This window comes from Ovis aries, chromosome 1 (assembly GCF_016772045.2).
Source record: "Ovis aries strain OAR_USU_Benz2616 breed Rambouillet chromosome 1, ARS-UI_Ramb_v3.0, whole genome shotgun sequence".
Lineage (NCBI taxonomy): Eukaryota > Metazoa > Chordata > Mammalia > Artiodactyla > Bovidae > Ovis > Ovis aries.
Window position 1 is genome coordinate 201,968,392 of NC_056054.1, and position 22,336 is coordinate 201,990,727.

The following is a 22,336-nucleotide window of genomic DNA, read 5'->3' on the forward strand; positions in this document are numbered from 1 at the left end:
ATCAGAGTAACAAATGTGAAAGATGAAGGAAAGGAGGAGCTGGCAGCGAGCTATTGCCTGCTCCCTCCACCCCCCAAAAAAATGGGGCAGCCGTTATTCCCAGCTGCTTTGCAGTTGTGGCGCATCGTGATTACTGCATTAAGAGCAGCCCCAGTGAGGGCTACTGAATCACAGGGCCCTGGCCCAAGAGGATGAGTCAGTAACTATGGCTACCAGAGCTGCTTTGAAGTCTACGCATATATAAAACCTCTCTCCAGTACAGCTACTGCATATGCAAGTGACAGCAAAGAAAGGTCATGGCTGAAGTTAAGTAGTCAAGAATTGTTTTCCACCAGTGCAGTACAGTCAAATGATGAAGCTGGGCCTCTTTTAAGGGTTCTTGCATTACTTGTGGCCAGCAGCAGTTCAATAATACCTTCACGGTGTTATTTCTTTTAAAAAAAAAAAAAAAAGGACACATATTGATTTACCAGCTTTTCTTTCTTACCACTATTTCTATTGGCTTAAACTGTTTTTCTCTAAACAGGGGATGTGTTTTTGCTTAATTTTGCCTTTTTGGTCATTGCAAAGAGTTGAATGTGTGCAATATGGAGAAAGGCAGAGAACCAGGGTATCGTGTGCTCTCGGGCACAAAGCAAATGAATGGAAATTTAACGTTCACATGGTTTCTTACAAGGGAAAATGGAATCATGACTGTTGAATTTCTGTAATATGATTAGGACAGATGCATTTCTTCCTTATCAGATCATTTCTGATATTTATTAAAGGTCATCTCAAATCCCGAGTTGAGAGGTTGCTTTCATTCTGCCCCAAATACTTTTGAATAATACGTTAAGTGAAACATGGCTCTATGATCCACTTTTCCACCTGCAGTCTCCCTACTTCTCATTCCATGTTTACCTTTTTTTTTAAACGAATGTAGTTGTTTTGGTTAAGTTTCCAAAACTGACCCAGAATGTTCCAAATATGATCGCTGGTTTGCATGCATTTAAAGGCCTCATATTTCCAAGGTTAATCTACCTTGACAGTCATCCTTATACATAGGGTTCGGGATATTGAGATACTTGAGCAGAATTGCTTGACTGTCTTGCTGAACTCCACTAGTAAGTGTTCTTGCTTTAAGGCTTCTTTGCCCAGAGTTCCAATTACATCCCCCCATCACTGCACCTCAGGTGGATCGGGTTTAGATATAATGCACTTCACAACTGTTTGGGAAGCCATGTTAATTTTTCATTAAATGGATAATGGTGCTACATGTTTTAATGTCCATTCTGCAAGTCCACTGGGAACAGGGGATTGGATGGCAGCAGGCTGAAATGATCTGATTCCCTTTTACTCCATGAGCTGCAATACGTAAACATCTCCCAGCCCCTCTCCAATCTTATTAGAATTGAACTTTTGCTCTGCTGGCCCATTAGCAACTCACTAGTGTGTTTCTAATGTTTCAGGAATGACCATTCTAATTATTCCTTATTGACTGCTACAGAAACCATAGCACTTAATGGCAACATGTTAATGGTCTATGGGTATTGGTCAATAATTCATATGTGGAGAAACAGTAGAGAGCCTGCTTCCTCTGGGATGCTAGCCAAGCCCTCTGCAATCTTAAAATGCTAGGATTCTTCCACCTCCAGGTCTCACCTCTTAGCATCGATGACTAAATCATCACCTTTGTTGAATGTTGGTCTTAAGGGAATTAAGTGCTTTTCCATTCAGGTCAGGGAAATGGATCACTGACCAGAGCAGTTGGGTTCTAGAACGCTCTCCTGGGATTGGGAAGAAACCCGCTAGACCCAAGGAATGAGTTTCCATTGCTCTCCTGTCTCTTCAGGTTGCTCGGCGTTGGGGCATTCAGAAGAACCGGCCAGCCATGAACTATGACAAGCTCAGCCGATCTCTACGCTATTACTATGAAAAGGGCATCATGCAGAAGGTGAACAATTATGAGAGACAATTAAGATCACTCTCAGAGAAACTGTCCAGGGCTTCTGTACTAAGACTAATGGCTTCAAGGAAATGTTAGCTTCGTGATTCTGTGGTAGGAAAAAATCTTGGAAAAATGAGTTAAAATGAGATACAAAGAGCACCTTTAATACTCTCAGGTACCTCAAAACCAGAGGTTGTGGAAGATTCTGTAGGAAAATTAGCCTCCTCTGCTTTAGAGAAATAAAGAAACTGTCTCTACTTACAGAAATGTCCAGATAGGACTTCCCTGATGGTCCAGTGGTTAAGAATCCACCTGCCAATCCAGGGGACAAGGGCTCGATCCCTGATTCAGGAAGATTCCACATGCTGTGGGGCAACTAAGCCCTTCCGCCTATAGCCCGTGCTCTTCAGCAATGAGAAGCCACCACAATGAGTAGCCCCCCGCCCCACCGACCCTGCCACAACTAGAAAAAACCTGCACACAGCAACAGAGACCCAATGCAGCCAAAGAAAAAATTTTTTAAATTGTCCAGATACTTAGGCCAACTATTATATCCATAAAGGAGTCAGGGAGAGAATCAACTTAAAGGTCTCTGCTCCCACAAGAGCTTAGTTGAAGTCTTTAGTTGTTAAGACACCAAGACCTCCAAATATGTTGGTCTAATACTCTTAAGTGTTAGGACGAAGAAAATCTTTTTCAAAAACTGGAAACTACAAGTTAAAAAGCCAAGATTTGCAAAATGGGAACAGAATAGCCTGATAACAAGTTGCAGAATAAAGGATGAAGCATATTTTGAGGAAGCCAGAACAAAATCCTTATTGTGATAGGTGGTGAAAGACCAAAATCTTAAAAGCCGTGAATAAGCAGAAGATGAAGATGGCTAATCTTTGGTTTTTCTTAACCAGATTTTATACTGTACTGTTACCCAGATTCTAGCATTTATACATTTAGGCAGTCTTTACATGGTAGATGCACTCAGAATTATATGGTCATTGTTGCTGAGAACTTGTCTTGTGCTAAAACCAGGCTTATCTTCTCATAGGTGGTCATATGACCCCATATTCCTCTCATCTCCTTAAATTATTAAAACTTTTCATGGATGGTCTTCTGGATAAAACTCAGACTTTAACCCTTCATACAGGCTCTAAGGCACCATCTAACCCTCATTTCCTCACTTGCACTTGTCTGCTTCCACTACCACAGCCATCTGTCTCTTAATATGTATTGTTTGTAAACAAACACTATCAGTCATATAAGTTATCAAGCATATTATAAAATGAAAAAAACACCTATTAAACTACCATCCTACTTAAGAACATTCCTAACACCTTCATTACCTGGCCAGCTCCTGCTTGTTTCTCAATAACCTGTTTACTCCAAGAATCTGAAGTTCTCAAGCTGAGTTACGTGGTCTCATCTGCTTCTGAGAGCACCTGCGTTCATCTCCATCACTCTGTCTCCCTACTCTCGATATTGTAAATCTCCCTGGCTTGTCAGTATCTGCCACAGGAATATCAGCTTCTTTGGGGCAAAATGAGAACTTGACTTCAGTGCTTGGCATAGTTAATAGATACTCTAAAATGGGTTATCACCCCACCCTACCTATTCCCTCCCCCCCTTTTTTTAAAGGTACAATTCAGTGGGGTTTTAATATGTATGCAGAGTAGTACAACTGTCACTCAAAACCAGTTTTAGAACATTTTGTTGTTCAGTTGCTAAGTCGTGTCTCATGGACTGTATGTAGCCCACCAGGCTCCTCTGTCCATATGGTTTTCCAGGCAAGAATACTGGAGTGGGTTGCCATTTCCCTCCTCAGGGGATCTTCCCAGATCAGGGATTTCACCCATGTTGTTCCTAGGTTTCCTAAGAAAGAAGAGAACTCTGAGAATTAAGCATAAAATAGTACAGAGGAAGGCATAGGAATGAGACGTGGGTGGGCTCAGATCCTAACACTGCCATTTATTTATGCTTTAAGGAAAGTCAACTTTTCAAAGCCTGTTTCCAATGAAAGTGTAGCTAATAATTCTTGATCTAATCTCAAAGGGGTAATATATATGTGAAAATGTCCTAGAAATAGTAACATGTTTTCCAGTGTAAGAGATCCTTGCGTTATTATGTGACCTATGAGTAAATGAAAATTAAATGAAAGAGGAGTGGTAGCATAACTGATCCGGGCAGGGACTCAGAAAAGCATTAGTTCCATACCCTCAGGTTTACGAAAGGGAAAACTGAGATTCATAGAGATTGGGACTTGCTAGTGACCAAGCCAGGGCCGGAAGCCATTCGCTCAACTTTCGGAGCTAGTATTATCATCACTGTATACTCCTGCCTAGCTCTTCCACATGTGAGCTGACTCTGGCTGGGGAACCAGAGATTTAACAGTAAACTGCCTTTTAAAAAACCCAAATAGGAATGAGTGATTGTATACACCTGCCACCCTTAATCAAGGCTGGTTGGTTCAAGTAATGTTATAATGCATAAAATTCATATAAAGGTAGTTTGCAGTTCGTTCAGTGTAGCAAAACCATGACATTAGTCATTTTCAACTGCAGGTAAGCCAAAAAGCAGTTCTTTTTGGTTTTGGAACGAGCTTATAAAATCCCACATAGCTTCTGAATTCCTAGCCCTGTGGGACAACAAAGCTGTCCTGTGAAGACTGTAAACTTGAGGAAACTGAACACATGGGCTGACTCCTGCATCTTTCAATCCTTATAACACCAGCCTCAGCATAACCGTTGTTTCTAGACTGATTTTAACAGTGAGGATGTTCTTTTAAGAAGAACCTGAGTTTGATATTCATATATTCTTTTCAGCTGTTAAGCTGTGGTGTCAAAACATTCAGCAGGTAACAGGTCCCCATGGTTTATCAAAATAAATCGAAGGATATGGATAATCAACTACCATTGAGCCTCTTGGTCCCAGGCTGCCCAAGAGCATGGTGGCTTAACAGATAACCCTTTCTTCCCTTGGTGCCCACACCCCATGCCCTGGTCCAACTGGGCCTCATAAGGTGCATTTTCTCTCTAGGTGGCCGGGGAACGATATGTCTACAAGTTCGTTTGCGACCCTGATGCCCTTTTCTCCATGGCCTTCCCTGACAACCAGCGTCCGTTCCTGAAAGCAGAGTCTGAGTGCCACCTCAGCGAGGAGGACACCCTGCCACTGACCCACTTTGAGGACAACCCTGCTTATCTTCTGGATGTGGACCGCTGCGGCAGCCTCCCCTATGCCGAAGGCTTTGCTTACTAAGTTTCTGAGCAGTTGAGCGGCCAAACCTTAGAGCTAGCAGTTCCCATTCAGGCAAACGAGAACAGTGGTTTTGTTTGTGTTTCTGGCTGTTCCTAAAGCTTGCCCTTTGAGTATTATCTGTCTCCGGAGATAGAGAATCCAATCTGTCTCTGGATTGGCACCCTTAAGGACAGAAACTTTGGCGGGGGAGTGGGAACAGGGAGGGGTAGAAAAACCACCCAAAAGCTGGTGCCTCAGCTCTTGATCCTGACAAGTTTTCTGGGAAGCGATTGAAATGGAGCCTCCTTCCCATGGACAATATATATGCAAAGCAATACCTTGTTCAGGTTGGTACCCGCAAACCAGGACAGAGTATGTGACAATCTGCATTGATCAAGGACTACTAAATGCCTTTACATAGAAGGGCTCTGATTTGCACAATTTGTTGAAAAAGTGAGTCACAAAACCCATAGAACAGGAGGTAGGCTAAGTTGGGGAGGCTCAAACCACGAAGGGTTGCCAAGTATTACCTTAAAACTTGGACAGCTCTTGCAGCTCGCTGAAATGTTTCCCCTTGGTCTACAAAGAAGGGGAAAAGGATGAATAGCTGTTACCCACTCCACGGTTCTCAAATAAACCATTGCTACTCTTGGGAACCTTCTGGCCATGTGGTCACCAAGTAGAGCAAGCCCCCTCTCTCTTCCCAGTCACATGGCTGTGTGTGGATGGCTTTAATTTTAGGAGAAGGTGATTAACACTTTTGACAGTATTTTGTTTTGCTTTGATTCGGGGGATTGTTTTGTTTTGGAAAACCAGTTTATAAACTGATTTTTGTAGTTTTGGTATTTAAAGCAAAAAAAAACAAACCTTTTGGTAACTGAGCACTGTGCCCTATAAACAGGACAGTGCCGACTTCTGAAGACGCTGCAGCTTGAAAGGGGCTTTGCTGGGGGCGTCCCCTTGGCTGAGTGCAAGCCCTCTTTATTGCCTGCTTTGTGCTTTCTGCACCAGACAGCCTGACGGAACATTTGCACCTGAGTTGTACATTTTTGAGGTGTGCAGGGCAGCCTGGACACACCGTTTAGATTCTATGTGTATAGTCCCCAATGTTCCCTCCCATGCCCTCTCTGGAAAGCATATGTACATAATACATGTCATGTCCATTTGAAACCTGGTCACCTGATGGAAACCCTAGGGAGTCTTCCCTGGGCATGACTGATGACAATTTCCATTTCATCCATTTTTGTTTTTCCTTTTTCTTTAAATCCTCGGACTTTAAACCCTGCATATGATTCAATAGGGTTTGAGACGTATGCGCGACACCAACAGGTAAAAGTGTGCTAGCGCCTTAGTTTCCTGCCACTTTTCAAAAGAGTTCTCTGATCGCTGAATTTTATTGGAAAAGTTTTCAACAACCCAGCTAAAGCTACATGAAAGCTCAAAGTAGAGGAAAAGGTAGCACCTTGGTGCCTGCTGTTGAGAGAGTTCTGTGCTTCCCCTGACACTGAGCACAGAAACGATGATGCTACTCTTCATACACAAAGGACAGTGCTTTGTTTTTCTATTGATGGAACGCTCTGCAGTCTCAAACAGTCCCCCAGGTGACCAGGAACACATTTGTGAAGAGGGTCACAGATAAGGGGTGCATTTCATAGCTGTGGAAATACAAGGATTCCCTCTTGGAAGCTAATTAGCCCACAAAGGTATTGCACCTGTAGCTTGGGCCTTAATTAGCATTGTATTCTAATCAAAGGACTCTTTCCAAGTGGTATTTATAGCTTTCTAACCTACACATAGTCTATACATAGGTGCATATTTTACCCCAAGCTGGCTAGAGGTTAATTTGTTGTAAATGCTGTATAGGATTTTTTTTTTTTCCTTTCTTATCTGGGTTTGGGTTTTGTTGGGATTTTTTTTTCTTTTTTGATGGATTTATGCTGTCTTAGCAAGTATGAAAAGAATCGTCTGTAGCCTGAGCTCCCCTCCCCCGCTACGGCCATGTGGCCGGTGCGGTCTCGGGACACAGGATGGCGGCGTCACCGTTGCATTCCCATCGGACTCATGCACCTCCCTGATGATTTGGGGTTTTTCGGTTTTTTGTTTTTGCTTCTTTTCCAGAGTGTGGAAAATCTACAGTGCAGAAAGGCTTTAACCTGCCAGTTGATTTGAAATACTTTTCCCCTGCGCAGGGCTGTTTGCATCCTGCCAAGCTGCATTATATTCTGTACTGTGTACAATAAAGAAGTTTGCTTTCAGTTTACCAAGTGCCTGAAACCCGCATCTTTCTTGCCCCCATCTTAAAGTAAGCAGAAGTCACCTGGTACCTTCTTCTCCCTCTCTGTCTCTCCCCCTCTTAGCTATCTAGCCTTATGACTCTAGAGTTGAGAGTCAGCTTGCGCACGGCTTCTCTCTTCTAATCTCATCTCTCAAACTCTGGCTAAACATTTGATCCAAAAGAGTAGAAGGAAAGTAGAAAACAGGTTTTCCCAGCCAGTGGGGAGTTGACACCATCCTATCCCTCCTGTCGAACCCACCTACTCACCAACTCAGTTTTTTTTTTTTTTTTTAAAGCATAGCTTACTTTCCGTAGGCCCTAGGTTCATTGTGAGAAGATCACTAGGCTAGGACTATTGAGTTCCAGGATATCTGGCTCAGCCCCTTAGATGAATTCTTGGAAAACCAGACAAAAGACGACTACCTCTTTTCCTAGTTTCTCCCCAGATTTTGACCTTAAGTAAAATTTTACTAGTAGTTCCCTCAAAAATGACAGCTTAGGAAGGTCGTGCCTCTTTTGTTTTTTCCAGCCATAGAGAAGCAAAAACCTTTCTTCTGAGTTTGAACGCTGTTACCAAACTAGGTTCATTTTGCCTGACGCTCAGCAAGCTAAAATGCTGAAATGCAGCAAAAAGAGGAGATAGGAAAACAAGCCTGAAAACTGCCTCCTGGAAGGCTTAGGAATAAAACATCAGGGTGGAGTGAGATTTGGGGCACCTGGGGAAAGGTGATTGGGGAAAGATGCGGGATGGAAATTGTGCACAGGTGTAACCAGGATATAGGCACATTGTGAGGGTGGAGTTTGCAGCCTTCTGAAGTCAAAAGGTCACCCACTTGCGCATGCCCAGTGGGAGAGCAAACGTTTAAGCCACATGCTGCTCGGGGACATTGAGGTCTTTAAACAACCTTGATTAGGAAAGGCAGGTGAAATGAATTTAACCCACAATTTTAGGTGCATATCTATCACTTGGAAAAAGTTTGCAGGACTCCGTGCAGTATTAAGCTTTCAGTGCTCTTATTTCACCCTTTTTTCTGCACCTTAATTTGGGCTTTTCAAGGCTCCTATTACAGTAGAGAAACAAGTAGATCCTTTTTCCTAGTCTACAACAGAAGGCTTTCTGTGAGTTATCTGTATCTTTCTTTCACTGTTTTACAAGCCCTAAGTGTAGAAACATCTGAGCCTGAATCAGTGCACAGCCGCTTGAATCGGAGCTCATGAGGAATGAATGCCTGCCACATAAACCCATTGGCTTCAACAGCTTAAGAGATGCTTGGGGAGAAGGCTGGGGAGCCAGGACAAAGTAAGCCCTGCCATTCAGCTTCACTACGATTAGACCTTAACAGTCAGCTCCCCATTCTTCACGGGATCATGATCCCCCTGGGCCCAGATCCCGATTGTTAACCTAATGCAGAAGGTCACCAAACACTGGGCTGCCCTTCTGTAGAGTGCTAGGATAAGAAAGCCTAGAAAACAGGAAGTTTACTCTTCACTGAGATCCCCTTTCTTGAGCCAGGCCAGTAAAACAATGCTTTTTCAGTGGTTAGATGACAGAGAAGTAGTGTGAGGGCAAAAGAATGTGGTTTTGAGAGCCAGGGTTTGCACAGAATCTAAATTCTAGTGCAGCTGGGACCGATGTAAACTAATGTGGCAGAAAAACACTCACGCACACAGACAGTCGGAAATCTTGGAGAGCCGGTCCATGCCCAGTGGTACAGGTGGCTGGAGCTTAGTGTATGGCTTCTAAAACACAAGAAAAAGGGAAAAAAATCAGAAAGTCATCATCATGTGTTAAAATCATCTGTTTTAACACATACATAATGTAAGCATCCATCTATCTTACTCAGCAAGAGTATATTATACTTGGGGTGGGGGTGAGAGACAAGCCCCTGTGTCCTTCTGGTCCCAGCAAAGACACCAGTGTCCCATTTGGAAGGGGCCCTTGAATGACCAACTTTGGTTTCACTCCTCTGATTTAAGAACTGGCCCTACACCCAGGTCTTGTTGACCTTGGCAGTGGACCTCAGATAACTAACCTTTGGATAGCACTTCACAGTTTACACAGTACGTTTTCATCTGCATTATCTTTCTGGCAGGCTTTCTTAAATGGTAACACTTTGCTGAAATTAAATCTGAAAATATCCATGGCTGTTAGCCTCCAAAATTATGATCTTGGAATGTTCTCAGTGGCTACTATGGAAAGAGAGCTAGACACTGGGAGGCGGAACATAGGGGTTCTGGTTCCAGCTCAGAGATTGATTGGATTTGACAAGATGATCTCAGAGGGCCATCCTGGCCTAACCTCCTACATCAATGAAGCCACTGGTGAATTGTTATTTCCCAGATCCCTTAGGAGGTAAAGGAGAAAGGAGTTCCTTGGGAACTCAAAGCGGGGGTTGGGGGTTGGGGGGATGGGTGTGTGTGTGTTGGCAGATTTAACAGATATCTCATATTTGAACAAACCCTGAAAGTTGCTCAGCCCCACCATTAAAGGCATATATTTGTTCATTCCCTAAGGCAATGGCACCCCACTCCAGTACTCTTGCCTGGAAAATCCCATGGACAGAGGAGAGCCTAGTAGGCTGCAGTCCATGGGATCGCTGAGAGTTGGACACGACTCAGTGACTTCACTTTCAGTTTTCACTTTCATGCATTGGAGAAGGAAATGGCAACCCACTCCAGTGTTCTTGCCTGGAGAATCCCAGGGACAGAGGAGCCCTACAGTCCATGGGGTCACAAGAGTCAGACACAACTTAGTGACCACACCACCACCATTCAATACATAGTGCCTATTCTATGCCAGGTACTGCTCTAGGATTACTGGAGGGGGGAAAATAGAAATCTGTGCTCTCAAGGATCTTACATCTGGGGAAGGGAGCAAAAAAAATGAAACAAATAAATGATAGCATTTTTTAGATAATGTTGAGTAACTTATGGAGAGAAATTAAGCAGAGAGGGGATGTGATTGAGTGGTGGGGATGGGGGTGTTGCAGTTTTAAATAGGAAGATCATGGAAGACCTCACAGTTGAGCAAAGACTTGACAATAGATAGAGCCAGATGGTTATCTGAAGGAAAAGCATGTAGACAGAGGGAAGAGCAAAACCCTGAAACTTTAAACATTCTTGGACTATTTATGGAATAGCAAGGCCTGTGAAACAGGGTCAGAAGGGGTGAGACAAGGCACAGTAAGAAAGCTGAAAAAGTAACTGGGGGTGGTGAGTATCATCTGGGGTCCTGTTGGTTTTTTTAAGGACTCTGGCATTTACTCTGTTAATGTTTAGCTGTTAGAAATTTTAAGCAGAGAAGTGACATGATCTGACTTATATTTAAAAGGATCACTGGCTGCTGAGTTGAAATCAATTGCAGGAGAGTGAAGAAATAAGCAAGACCAAGGAATAGGCTGTTGCAATAATCCAGGTGGGGCGAGATGATGTTCTGGATCACAGCACATGGAGGTCATAATCTGGATTTATTTTTAAGATAGAGCCAATAGGTTTTGAATGTGTAGAGTGAGAAGAATGGAGTCAGTTACGACTCCAAAGCTCTGGGCCTGAGCACAAGGAAGTGTGAGGCGCCGTTCACTGAGATAGGAAAACCTGAGGAGGACAAATGCAGGGTGGGATAGGGGGAGGAGAGGCACTCTGTTTGGGACATAACTTTTGAGATGCCTATTAGAAATCCAAATGGGAATGTCGACTTGGATATACAAGTCTGGAGCCCAGGGGAGAGATCCAGACTGGAAAGAGAAATTAAGTGCCATCATTGTGGACAGGGTATTTAAAACTGAGACTGGATGAGATCACTAAGGCAATAAGTCTAGATAGAAAAAAAAAAGCCCGGAGACACTCCAAGATTAAGAGGTTGGGGAAATGAAGAACCATCAGAAGAGACTGCAAAAGAGTGGCTGGTGAAGTAGGGATAATCAGGAGGGTATTTCCAGGAGGCAGGAGATCAGCTACAGCAGGTGCTTCTGATGTGTCAGGCACGGTGAGGATGGGGACTGAGTTGACAACATGGAGGTCATGGGTCACTTGCACAGGCCTTTTCTATGGAGTAAGAGAGAGAATAGAGAGAGCTGATTGATGCTACTAGAGAGCCAAAGGAGGCTTGCATTTAGTCTCAGTTGGGGGTAGAGATCTAAAAAAGCTCCATTGATTCCAAAATCCTGGGTTTGAGTTCAGCCCAGTCTCTCTCACTGCTGCTGCTGCTAAGTCGCTTCAGTCGTGTCCGACTCTCTGCGACCCCATAGATGGCAGCCCACCAGGCTCCCCCGTCCCTGGGATTCTCCAGGCAAGAACACTGGAGTGGGTTGCCATTTCCTTCTCCAGTCTCTCTCACTAAGCCCTTCCATTCTCAAACTCTCAAAATCTGAGAGGCTTAGGAATCCTGGCCAGTATCCTGCCCAGAAGGTATAGGGTGAGCCATTTGAGGATAAAAGAGAAGAGATGAAGATGCTGTTACCAACACCTTTCCCATCCCAATGGGACTCTATTCTTGTTTTGTGCTCTTAAATTTCTTTTTCTGAAATGTTAAGTGTTTTTTTAAATAACTTTTCATATTACACAATTAGCATATGTTCCTTGTAGAAAAACAGAAAAAAAACATAGCCCAAATTTAAAACTACTCTGAAAACTCAACATGGAGACCATAGCTAACACTTTACATCTTTTCAGAAGGCTTTTCTCTGTAATGTTATTCAAATGGAAAATGTGGCTATACCATATATTATACATAGTTTTGAAATTTATTTTTAACCATATATTTTAAACATCCTTCCATATCATGAAATATTCTCTTATAATTCCTGACCACATCCTATCCCTAAGTTCACAAGTCTTACGACGTATGTAAGCAATCCCCTTCACTGGAGATTAAGGCGCCACAAATATATATCCAAAAGCAAGCCAAGTGATGTCCATCCCTCAAAATCAAATTAACAAAAAATAATAATTTGAGCTTTTCCTAGTGTTCCCAATTAGCAGCCAACTCCTATTAATTTTATCTTCTATTAATAAATATTTCTCAAGTCCATCTCCATCGTCACTGTCATAATCAATCCACCATCACCTCTCACCTGCACTTTTGCCGGCACCACTTAACAGGTCTTACCACATCTACTCCTATCCCATTCCCACTCTTCATATTATAGTCAGTGATTTTTTTTTTAGCCCAACTCATTCCCTTTCTTGAGACTTTAATGACACCCACTGGAATACCTAAAATTTAAAAAGACTAACCATATAAAATGTTGGCAAGTATGCAGTGCTGGTAGGACTGTAAAATGGTACAGCCACTCTGAATATCTGTTTGATAATTCCTTTTTTTCTAGAAACAAGTAATATTTTGAGTTGGTAAAGTGCTTTTTTGAACACACATTTCTGGTATCTGGGACAGAGAACCAAATATCCATCTTTGTGCAACTCCTGCAGCTTGGTTTCCTCTATACCACCTCTCTTACCTAAGTATTAAAAACATTTGACATTGTTCTTCTACGTCTTCACAACACACCCCTGTGCAGTAAGTAGTATTGACCCCATTCTACAGAAGGGGAAGTCGAGGTACAGAAAGATTTAATGCCTCCTCAAAAACCGCGTGGCATGGCGTGATATGGCAGCACTTCAATGTTTGGCAATTTCTTATCAAAATAAACATGCATCTACTCTATGATCCAGCAATTTCAACCTAAAGTATGTATGCAAGAGAGAGATAAATATGTGTTCACAAAAAGACCTTTGCAAGAACATCTGTGTAAGCTTTATTCCCAATAGCTATCAACCCAAATGTCCACCAACAGGAGTGGTATCCATATCCATACCACAAAATACTACTCAACAATTAGAAAGAAAGAATGAACCATAATATTCTTAGTTGTAGCAAGGTAGCAAGGGATAAGTGGCAGCAAGGGATGGGTGGGCATTTTATTTTATGCTAATTTCCCCCCCAAAAAATATCTGTAGTCATTTCTTGGGATAAAACCAAAATCCTTAACTTGGCCTTACAAGACAAGTCCTTGCCTATCTCTTCAGCTCCACCCTACACCATTCACTCCCTTATGCTCTATGCTCCAGTGCCCCGGCCTTCTTCTGTACCTTGCTGCTTCTTGCTCCAGCCTTGATACAAACTGTTCCCTGGACCTGAAATTACACTATCTCTGCATGCTCAGTCCTTTGCGACCCCATGGACTGTAGCCTGCCAAGCTACATTTCCTCCTCAAGGGTATTTTCCTGACCTCGGGATCAAGCCCACGTTTCCTGCATTAGCAGGAAGATTCTTTACCACTGAGACACCTGGGAAGCCACACTGCCTCTACATCCATCCCTAACCTCCACCTAGCTCAATCTCCACACATACTTTAATCTCACTTCTGAGGTCTCCCCAGAGGCAGACAATCGGCTAATCCTGCAAACAAGTAAATAAGTTTAATTTCCTTGCCTTCCTAGATGTGTTCTTTTCTCCTATTATATACTTTCCAGTACTCATTATCTTTTTTTCACAGCACATCTCACAATTCTTAATTATTCACTTATTTGAAAAATTAGTTAATCTTCCCCAATAGGCTGTAAATTTCATGAAGGCAGGACCATACAATTTTGCTGCTTTCTCTCCAACATAGGTGATTTTAAAACATCTGTTAAACAAGTAAGCACTGTAAGGTGTATATTTATTCATTTATGACTTTCAGGATAATTTCTTAGATGGATTGTTTGGGCAAAGGGTAGAGACAGTTGAAGGATTTTCATATGTACTGCAAAAGGCTCACCAAAAAAAAATTATTAATTTGTATCTGTATCAGTAGGAGACTACTTGGTTCTCACAACCTTTGTCCACACTGGGCATTATTTACATTTACACGTCTATTTGCCATTCCTATCTGTTCATTATTTATTCAAATATTATTTATTGAGTACCTATTACATATCAGGTACCAAGCTGAGTGAATTAGATCAGTAGTTTTTATATTTTTTGTTTATACATCCTATAAAAGAATTTTGAAAAGCAAGGTAGCCTTTAGCATTATTTTAAGTTAACATTTAAAATTTCCATCATATTATTAAAAGTTGAAAATACATAATTTCCAGAATATTGTAAGTTCTGACATTTTGAAGTGTAATTATTTGCATTTAACCACAGCCTTGCCTAACTCAATGAAACTATGAGCCATGCTGTGTAGGGCCACCCAAGTCAGGTCATGGTGGAGACGTCTGACAGAATGTGGTCCACTGCAGAAGGGAATGGCAAACCACTTCAGTATTCCTGCCTTGAGAACACCATGAACAGTATGAAAAGGCAAGAAGATACGACACTGAAAGAGGAACTCCCCAGGTCAGTAGGTGCCCAATATGCTACTGGAGATCAGTGGAGAAATAACTCCAGAAAGAACGAAAGAATGGAGCCAAAACAAAAACAATACCCAGTTGTGGATGTGACTGGTGATAGAAGCAAGGTCCGATGCTGTAAAGAGCAATATTGCATAGGAACCTGGAATGTCAGGTCCATGAATCAAGGCAAACTGGAAGTGATCAAACAGGAGATGGCAAGAGTGAACGTTGACATTCTAGGAATCAGCGAACTAAAATGGACTGGAATGGGTGAATTTAATTCAGATGACCATTATATCTACTACTGTGGGCAAGAATCTCTTAGAAGAAATGGAGTAGCCATCATAGTCAAGATTCTGAAATGCAGTACTTGGATGCAGTCTCAAAAACGACAGAATGATCTCCGTTCATTTCTAAGGCAAACCATTGAATATCACAGTAATCCAAGTCTATGCCCCGACCAGCAATGCTGAAGAAGCTGAAGTTGAACGGTTCTAGGAAGACCTACAAGACCTTCTAGAATTAACACCCAAAAAAGATATCCTTTGCATTATAGGGGATTGGAATACAAATGCAGGAAGTCAAAAAATACCTGGAGTAACAGACAAATTTGGCCTTGGAGTACAGAATGAAGCAAGGCAAAGGCTAATAGAGTTCTGCCAAGAGAACGCACTGGTCATAGCAAACACCCTCTTCTAACAACACAAGGGAAGACTCTACACATGGACATCACTTTGCAGCCAAAGATGGAGAAGCTCTATACAGTCAGCTAAAACAAGACCAGGAGCTGACTGTGGCTCAGATCATGAACTCCTTATTGCTAAATCCAGACTGAAATTGAAAAAGTAGGGAAAACCAATAGACCATTCAGGTATGACCTAACAAATCCCTAAACAATTATACAGTGGAAGTGATAAACAGATTTAAGGGACTAGATCTGATAGACAGGGTGCCTGATGAACTATGGACAGAGGTTCGTGACATTGTACGGGAGACAGGGAGCAAGACCATCTCCAAGAAAAAGAAATGCAAAATAGCTGTCTGGGGAGGCCTTACAAATAGCTGTGAAAAGAAGAGAAGCAAAAAGCAAAGGAGAAAAGGAAAGATATAAGCATCTGAATGCAGAGTTCCAAAGAATAGCAAGGAGAGATGAGAAAGCCTTCCTCAGCCATCAATGCAAAGAAATAGAGGAAAACAATAAAATGGGAAAGACTAGAGATCTCTTCAAGAACATTAGAGACACTAAGGGAACATTTTATGCAAAGATGAGCACAATAAAGGACAGAAATGGTATGGACCTAACAGAAGCAGAAGATGTTAAGAAAAGGTGGAAAGAATACACAGAAGAACTGTACAAATAAGACCTTCACAACCCAGCTAATCACGCACGATAGTGCAATCACTTACCTAGAGCCAGACATCCTGAAATGTGAAGTCAAGTGGGCCTTAGGAAGCATCACTACAAACAAAGCTAGTGGAGGTGATGGAATTCAGTTGAGCTATTTCAATTCCTGAAAGATGATGCTGTGAAAGTGCCGCACTCAATATGCCAACAAATTTGGAAAACTCAGCAGTGGCCACAGGACTGGAAAAGGTCAGTTTTCATTCCAATCCCAAAGAAAGGGAATGCTAAAGAATGCTCTAACTACCGCACAACTGTACTCATCTCACATGCTAGCAAAGTAACGCTCAAAATTCTCCAAGCCAGGCTTCAACAGTATGTGAACCATGAACTTCCAGATGTTCAAGCTGGTTTTAGAAAAGGCAGAGGAATCAGAGATCAAATTGCCAACATCCGCTGGATCATGGAAAAGGCAAGAGAGTTCCAGAAAAACATCTATTTCTGCTTTATTGACTATGCCAAAGCCTTTGACTGTGTGGATCACAATAAACTGTGGAAAATTCTGAAACAGATGGGCCTACCAGACCACTTGACCTGCCTCTTGAGAAAGATGCAAGTCAGGAAGCAACAGTTAGAACTGGACATGGAACAACAAATTGGTTCCAAATAGGAAGAGGAGTATGTCAAGGGTGCATATTGTCACTGTGCTTATTTAACTTATATGCAGAGTACATCATGAGAAACGCTGGGCTGGAAGAAGCACAAGATGGAATCAAGATTGCCGGGAGAAATATCAATAACCTCAGATATGCAGATGATACCACCCTTATGGCAGAAAGTGAAGAAGAACTAAAGAGTCTCTTAATGAAAGTGAAAGTGGAGAGTGAAAAGGTTGGCTTAAAGCTCAACATTCAGAAACAAAGATCATGGCATCCAGTCCCATCACTTCATAGCAAATAGATGGAGAAACAGTGGAAACAGTGGCAAACTTTATTTTTCTGGGCTCCAAAAATCACTGCAGATGGTGACTGCAGCCATGAAATTAAAAGACGCCTACTCCTTGGAAGAAAAGTTATGACCAATCTAGACAGCATATTAAAAAGCAGAGACATTACTTTGCCAACAAAGGTCTATCTACTTAAGGCTATGGTTTTTCCAGTGGTCATGTATGGATGTGAGAGTTGGACTATAAAGAAAGCTGAGCCCCGAAGAATTGATGCTTTTGAACTGTGGTGTTGGAGAAGACTCTTGAGGGTCCCTTGGACTGCAAGGAGATCAGTACTGGGTGTTCGTTGGAAGGACTGATGCTAAAGCTGAAACTCCAATACTTTGGCCACCTCATGCAAAGAGTTGACTGATTGGAAAAGACCCTGATGCTGAGAGGGATTGGGGGCAGGAGGAGAAGGGGATGACAGAGGATGAGATGGTTGGATGGCATCACTGACTCAATGGACATGAGTTTGAGTGAACTCCAGAAGTTGTTGATGGACAGGGAGGCCTGGTGTGCTGCAGTCATGGGGTCGCAATGAGTCAGACATGACTGACCAACGGAACTGAGCACAGGGTCAATCCCTTGGTCAGGAAGATCCGATCACCTGGAGAAGGAAATGGCAACCCACTCTAGTATTCTTGCCTGGGAAATCCTATGGGCAGAGGAGCCTGGTAGCCTACAGTCCAGGGGGTCATAAAAAGTTGGACAAAACTGAACAACTGAGCACACATTTCATACCTTGTATACGACACACTAAATAGTTCCCTTTGGCGGTAAGCCTTTACAAGTTAAAAAATTATGCTATAAAAGTGATTACTACAATTATTAGTTCATAACTGATCAAAACAGCATAAATATATAGCCAAATCTGATATGTAATTATGAAACATAAAAAGTAAAAATTTGTCAGAAAAGAAAAACTCTCAGTAATCTTATTGGGATAGAAGTGTTATTGCTTTTTCCATTTCTTCACTTCAAGAATGAGACAGGGTTTAACATCGGTTCTGTTCCTAATTTTCAATTTAAAGTAAATGCTAAGAAATATCATGTGACAGAAAGTGCTAGCTGTCCACCAAAACAAGTTTTCTTCTTCCTTGGTAAGAAGATTGCAGGCAGACAAGTGGCTGGACTACATTTCCCAGTATCCCTTGTAGTGGGCTAGGCCAGTTATCAATGTATTACCTCTCAGCTCAAATTTATCCTTTTTGTTTGCTCTGTGAAACAGATCTGGGCCCTTTAAACATCTTACCTTTCTTAGCTGGCACTGAATCTCTGTCGATGAGGGCACTGGTGTGACATTAAAGGGGAAGAGGGTTTAATTCCTAGTTCCTGTGTGCAGTCTCTTGACATGATCAAGCTTCCCCATTGTCCAGCTGCTGCAGGGCACAGTAGCTAGCTTCCAGCAGCTTTCTATGGCACCACTTATCTTGGGTGATTTTGCAGCAGAGTGCCTCTGACTCCTGCCATGCTCAGAGCTTCTCCAGTGCCTGTGATGGTTCCTGCAACACACAGTAGCCAGCAGTACCCAGAAACCAGCAGCTCCTTTGGCATCATTCCCTCCCAAGCAGTTAGATAGCATAGTGCAAAGGCAGATTTCCAACAAGTTCCACCAGTCAGGCATTTCTCTGGCTTTTGGTGAGCCATAGCCATGACCTCTATTGCAGTTTTACATTGTTTGAACCCTGCACATTCCAAAAAAAAGTTTCACTTTTGCTTGGCGTCTGGAAGATAACGTCTAAGCCCTTAGAATATTCTGCTTGAGACGGGTGACTCTGTTTACCTAGGACCTTGGGCCTTACTGGTGGTCTGTGCTAACAATGTGACTTATGGTGGGGCGGTAGGGGGAGGCCTTGGACCACACAGTATCAATCGGCCTCTGGAGACTCAGTAACCAAGGTCACCTGTGTGGGCAGTAAGCCTTAGGCAGCAAGGCTCAGGTGATCTTCTGTTATTGGCAGTACTTCATAAATATATTCACACATCACTGCTGGGAGAATTAAATGCTGTCCATATGACTCCCCTGGAATAGGACAAGTGGAAGCTTGCAACAGGGTCTCCCCTAGATCCTGCCTGGTGCCTTTTTCCTTGCTGATTTTAATCTATATTATTTTATTCTCATAAACCATAACCCAGAGTACAGTAGCCTTTCTGAGTTCTTTGAGTCCTTCTCACCAATCATTGAACCTGAGTGTGCTTTCAAATACACTTCTCCAACGAGTGTGACTCAGCCCAGAGGGTAGAAAGGAGGGTCCCTTCCTTGGGCACTCCATCTCAGCTCTATAAATAGTATCTGCTCTTTATCTGCTATTTCTTTACTTCTGAATGACCAATCTCGTTATTTCAATCTCCTGTCACAGTTTTAATAAACTCTTCCTATTCAAATTACTTTGTGGCTTCTCTCTTGAGTGGACTCAGATAGATACGGTGGTCATGTTACTTCATTCTCTCTCAGGGGGAATAATGTGTGCTATTTCTGGACTGGGCTTCCCTAGTGGCTTAGCAATCAAGAATCCATCTGCAATGCAGGAGATGCAGGTTTGATTCCTAGGTCAGGAAGATACCCCTAGAGGAGGAAATGGCAACTCACTTCAGTATTCTTGTCTGGGAAATCCCACTGATAGAGGAGCCTGGCGGGCTACAATGCATGGGGTCTCAAAGAGTGGGACATGATTTAGTGACTAAACAACAATTTCTGGACTAGGGCTATTAAGAAAGCATGTGTGCTTCCTCCATGCTCTATTCCAGTTGGATGTAGATGATGACAAGATACTGTAGGATGATGGAGGCACAAGGTGGGAGAAGCCAGGGTCTCTGATTCACCACCTGCAGAACTCCTGCCAACTAAAAAATAGCAGTGATGATGTTTGAACCATGTTTGAGTCTATTTGTAATAGCAGTTTAACTTACCCTAATTAATACACCTTGGTCACTTAAACAAGTACTGAGGAATGGAAGGGGTTATGTGTATGTGTTGCTGCTGGGAGGTGACGGTGAAGTCACTCAGTCGTGTCCGACTCCTTGCGACCCCATAGATTGTAGCCTACCAGGCTCCTCCATCCATGGAATTTTCCAGGCAAGATTACTGGAGTGGGTTGCCATTCTTGGAAGTCTTTCCAAATTCTATGCCAAAATTCACACACTGATCTTTCATCAGAAATTACCTATCAACTAACAGCTCTATTAGGCTCTCCTTCAATTGTTGAAAATAAAAGATTGAAAACAATTTAACTTGACAAAAGTAAAAGTTACCAGTTATTATAATCTAATCATTTTTTTCAATTTTTTATAAGTATACCAAAAAGGTTTTACCAAATGCTTCCGCATCAGTGGTTCTCAAAAATGTGGATTTCAGATGAGCTATATTAGCATCATCTGGCAGTTTATTAGAAATGCAGTTTCAGGCCCCACCCCAGGCCTGCTGAATCAGAAACTCTGGAGGTAAGACCAGCAATCTTGTGTTTTACCAATAAGCCCTCTAGGTGTTTCTGATGCAAGCTGCCCCTTATGTCTATGATTCTTTCACCTGGACTCGTATTTAATCTGACAGTTTCCAACAGGGTTCAAATATTGAAATATGAACCTCAAATGAATCTTTACCGTTTGTGTCAGATATCCATTAGCACACAACAGTATTACCACAAACACAGTTGCTTCAAACAGCACACATTCATTTTCTCCTAATTCCTGTGAATCGGGAGTCCTGGAACGACTGAACCAGGTCATGTACTTCAGGGTCTCACACGGCTGCAATCAAGGTGTCAACTGGGACAGCAGTCTTCTCTGGGGCACACTGGGGACAGGATCAACTACTAAATTCATGTGGTTGTTGGCAGCTTTTATTTCTTTTAATTTAATTGACTAATTTGATTTAATTGAAAATTTTTTCCATAGGCCATGGGTGGTTTGGGGGATGATTCAAGGGCCTTACATCTATTGTACACTTTGTTTCTATTATTATTACTTAGCTCCACCGCTGATGATCAGGCATTAGATCTCGAAGGTTGGAGACTCTTGATTTAGATCATTCAATACTAGACATTCTGAAAAATGTTTAATAGAACATCTTTGGCAGAGCTGGAACTCATGATCAAACCCATCAGCCAAACATGACTACGTACTACTTTCTAGTAGAAACAGTATGATGTCATTTTTCAAATCAATGTGTCAATAAATAAACAATATAAAAAGCTTGGAATATGTTTTGTAGCACATAATGTAAGAAAGATTACTAAAAGATCAAGGTCAAGATCAAATTGATGCAGAGCTAATATAATTAATCATATCAGAGTTATCAAAGCAGGATGATAATAGTAGTATTCATTATCTTCTAATTATCTAGGGTAATATGTGGCTAAAGTTATCAGTTATTATTAATGGGATGAGTGTTACTGACAGCAACGTGCTCTTTCAGTAAATGTGTGTTCATGTGAATGTTGAACTCTAGTGGACAGTTTTTGGGGATAATGCAATCAAATAATGCATTAAAAAGCCAAAATAGCTCCATTTACTTCATTAGACAATATGATTAAATTTCCCATGTATTTAATTAAAAAGAAAGGTATATATTGCTAAAACTAATTGGCCTGGCAGCTAGCATATAATTTTATTTTTAGTTAATAGCAGCTGGCAAATCTTATTATAAGCTGAAATAAGATGAGTATTGACTATAATCGTAATGCACATTTCACAATATGATTTGACAAAATAGGTTTTAACTATTTAATTGAATGATACACACCAAATTTGCAAACATGTGAGATTTTTCATAAGAATGTATTTTGTGGGCTTATATGAGATATTTTTCTTTGCAAATTTGTCTTATTTCAAGTCTATGAAAAGTTGTAAAAATAATACAATGAACATAAGAACATACTTCATTTAAATTCATCTATCCTTTTACCTGCTTACATACTTTTCAGTGAAAAGTGTATGAAGTGCAAGCTCTTAAGTGAATGGACATTTTCTGAGCCTGTTGTCTAGCAGATTGTCCCACAAGCTGAATCTGATGTTTTCTCATGGTTGCATTCACGTTAAACATTTTTGGCAGGACTGCTGTTTACGTGTTATTATGTTTCCTACTACATCACCTCAACAGACACATGACGTCAATTTACCCTGATGTAACTGATGCTGAGTTTTGTCACTTGGTTAATGTACAGATGCCAAAACAAAAGGTACTAATAAAAGTAGTTGGTACCCTACTTATAATTAATAAGCAGCCTGTTCCTCAACTAAATTTCACCTAATGATTTTATT

General features: G+C 41.8%; 1 protein-coding gene across 7 annotated transcripts in view; it reads left to right on the top strand.

The window, feature by feature from the left end:
- The window catches only part of ETV5 (ETS variant transcription factor 5), a 60,092-nt gene extending 52,677 nt beyond the window's left edge, over positions 1–7,415 (top strand). For all 7 annotated transcript variants that reach the window (XM_060419559.1, XM_042233464.1, XM_042233471.1 and 4 more), the window contains 2 exons: positions 1,832–1,933; positions 4,955–7,415. In XM_060419559.1, the coding sequence (XP_060275542.1) occupies positions 1,832–1,933; positions 4,955–5,176 (324 nt within the window). In that variant the 3' untranslated portion in view covers positions 5,177–7,415. The remainder of the gene's footprint in view (positions 1–1,831; positions 1,934–4,954) is intronic.
- The last annotated feature ends 14,921 nt before the right edge of the window (positions 7,416–22,336 follow it).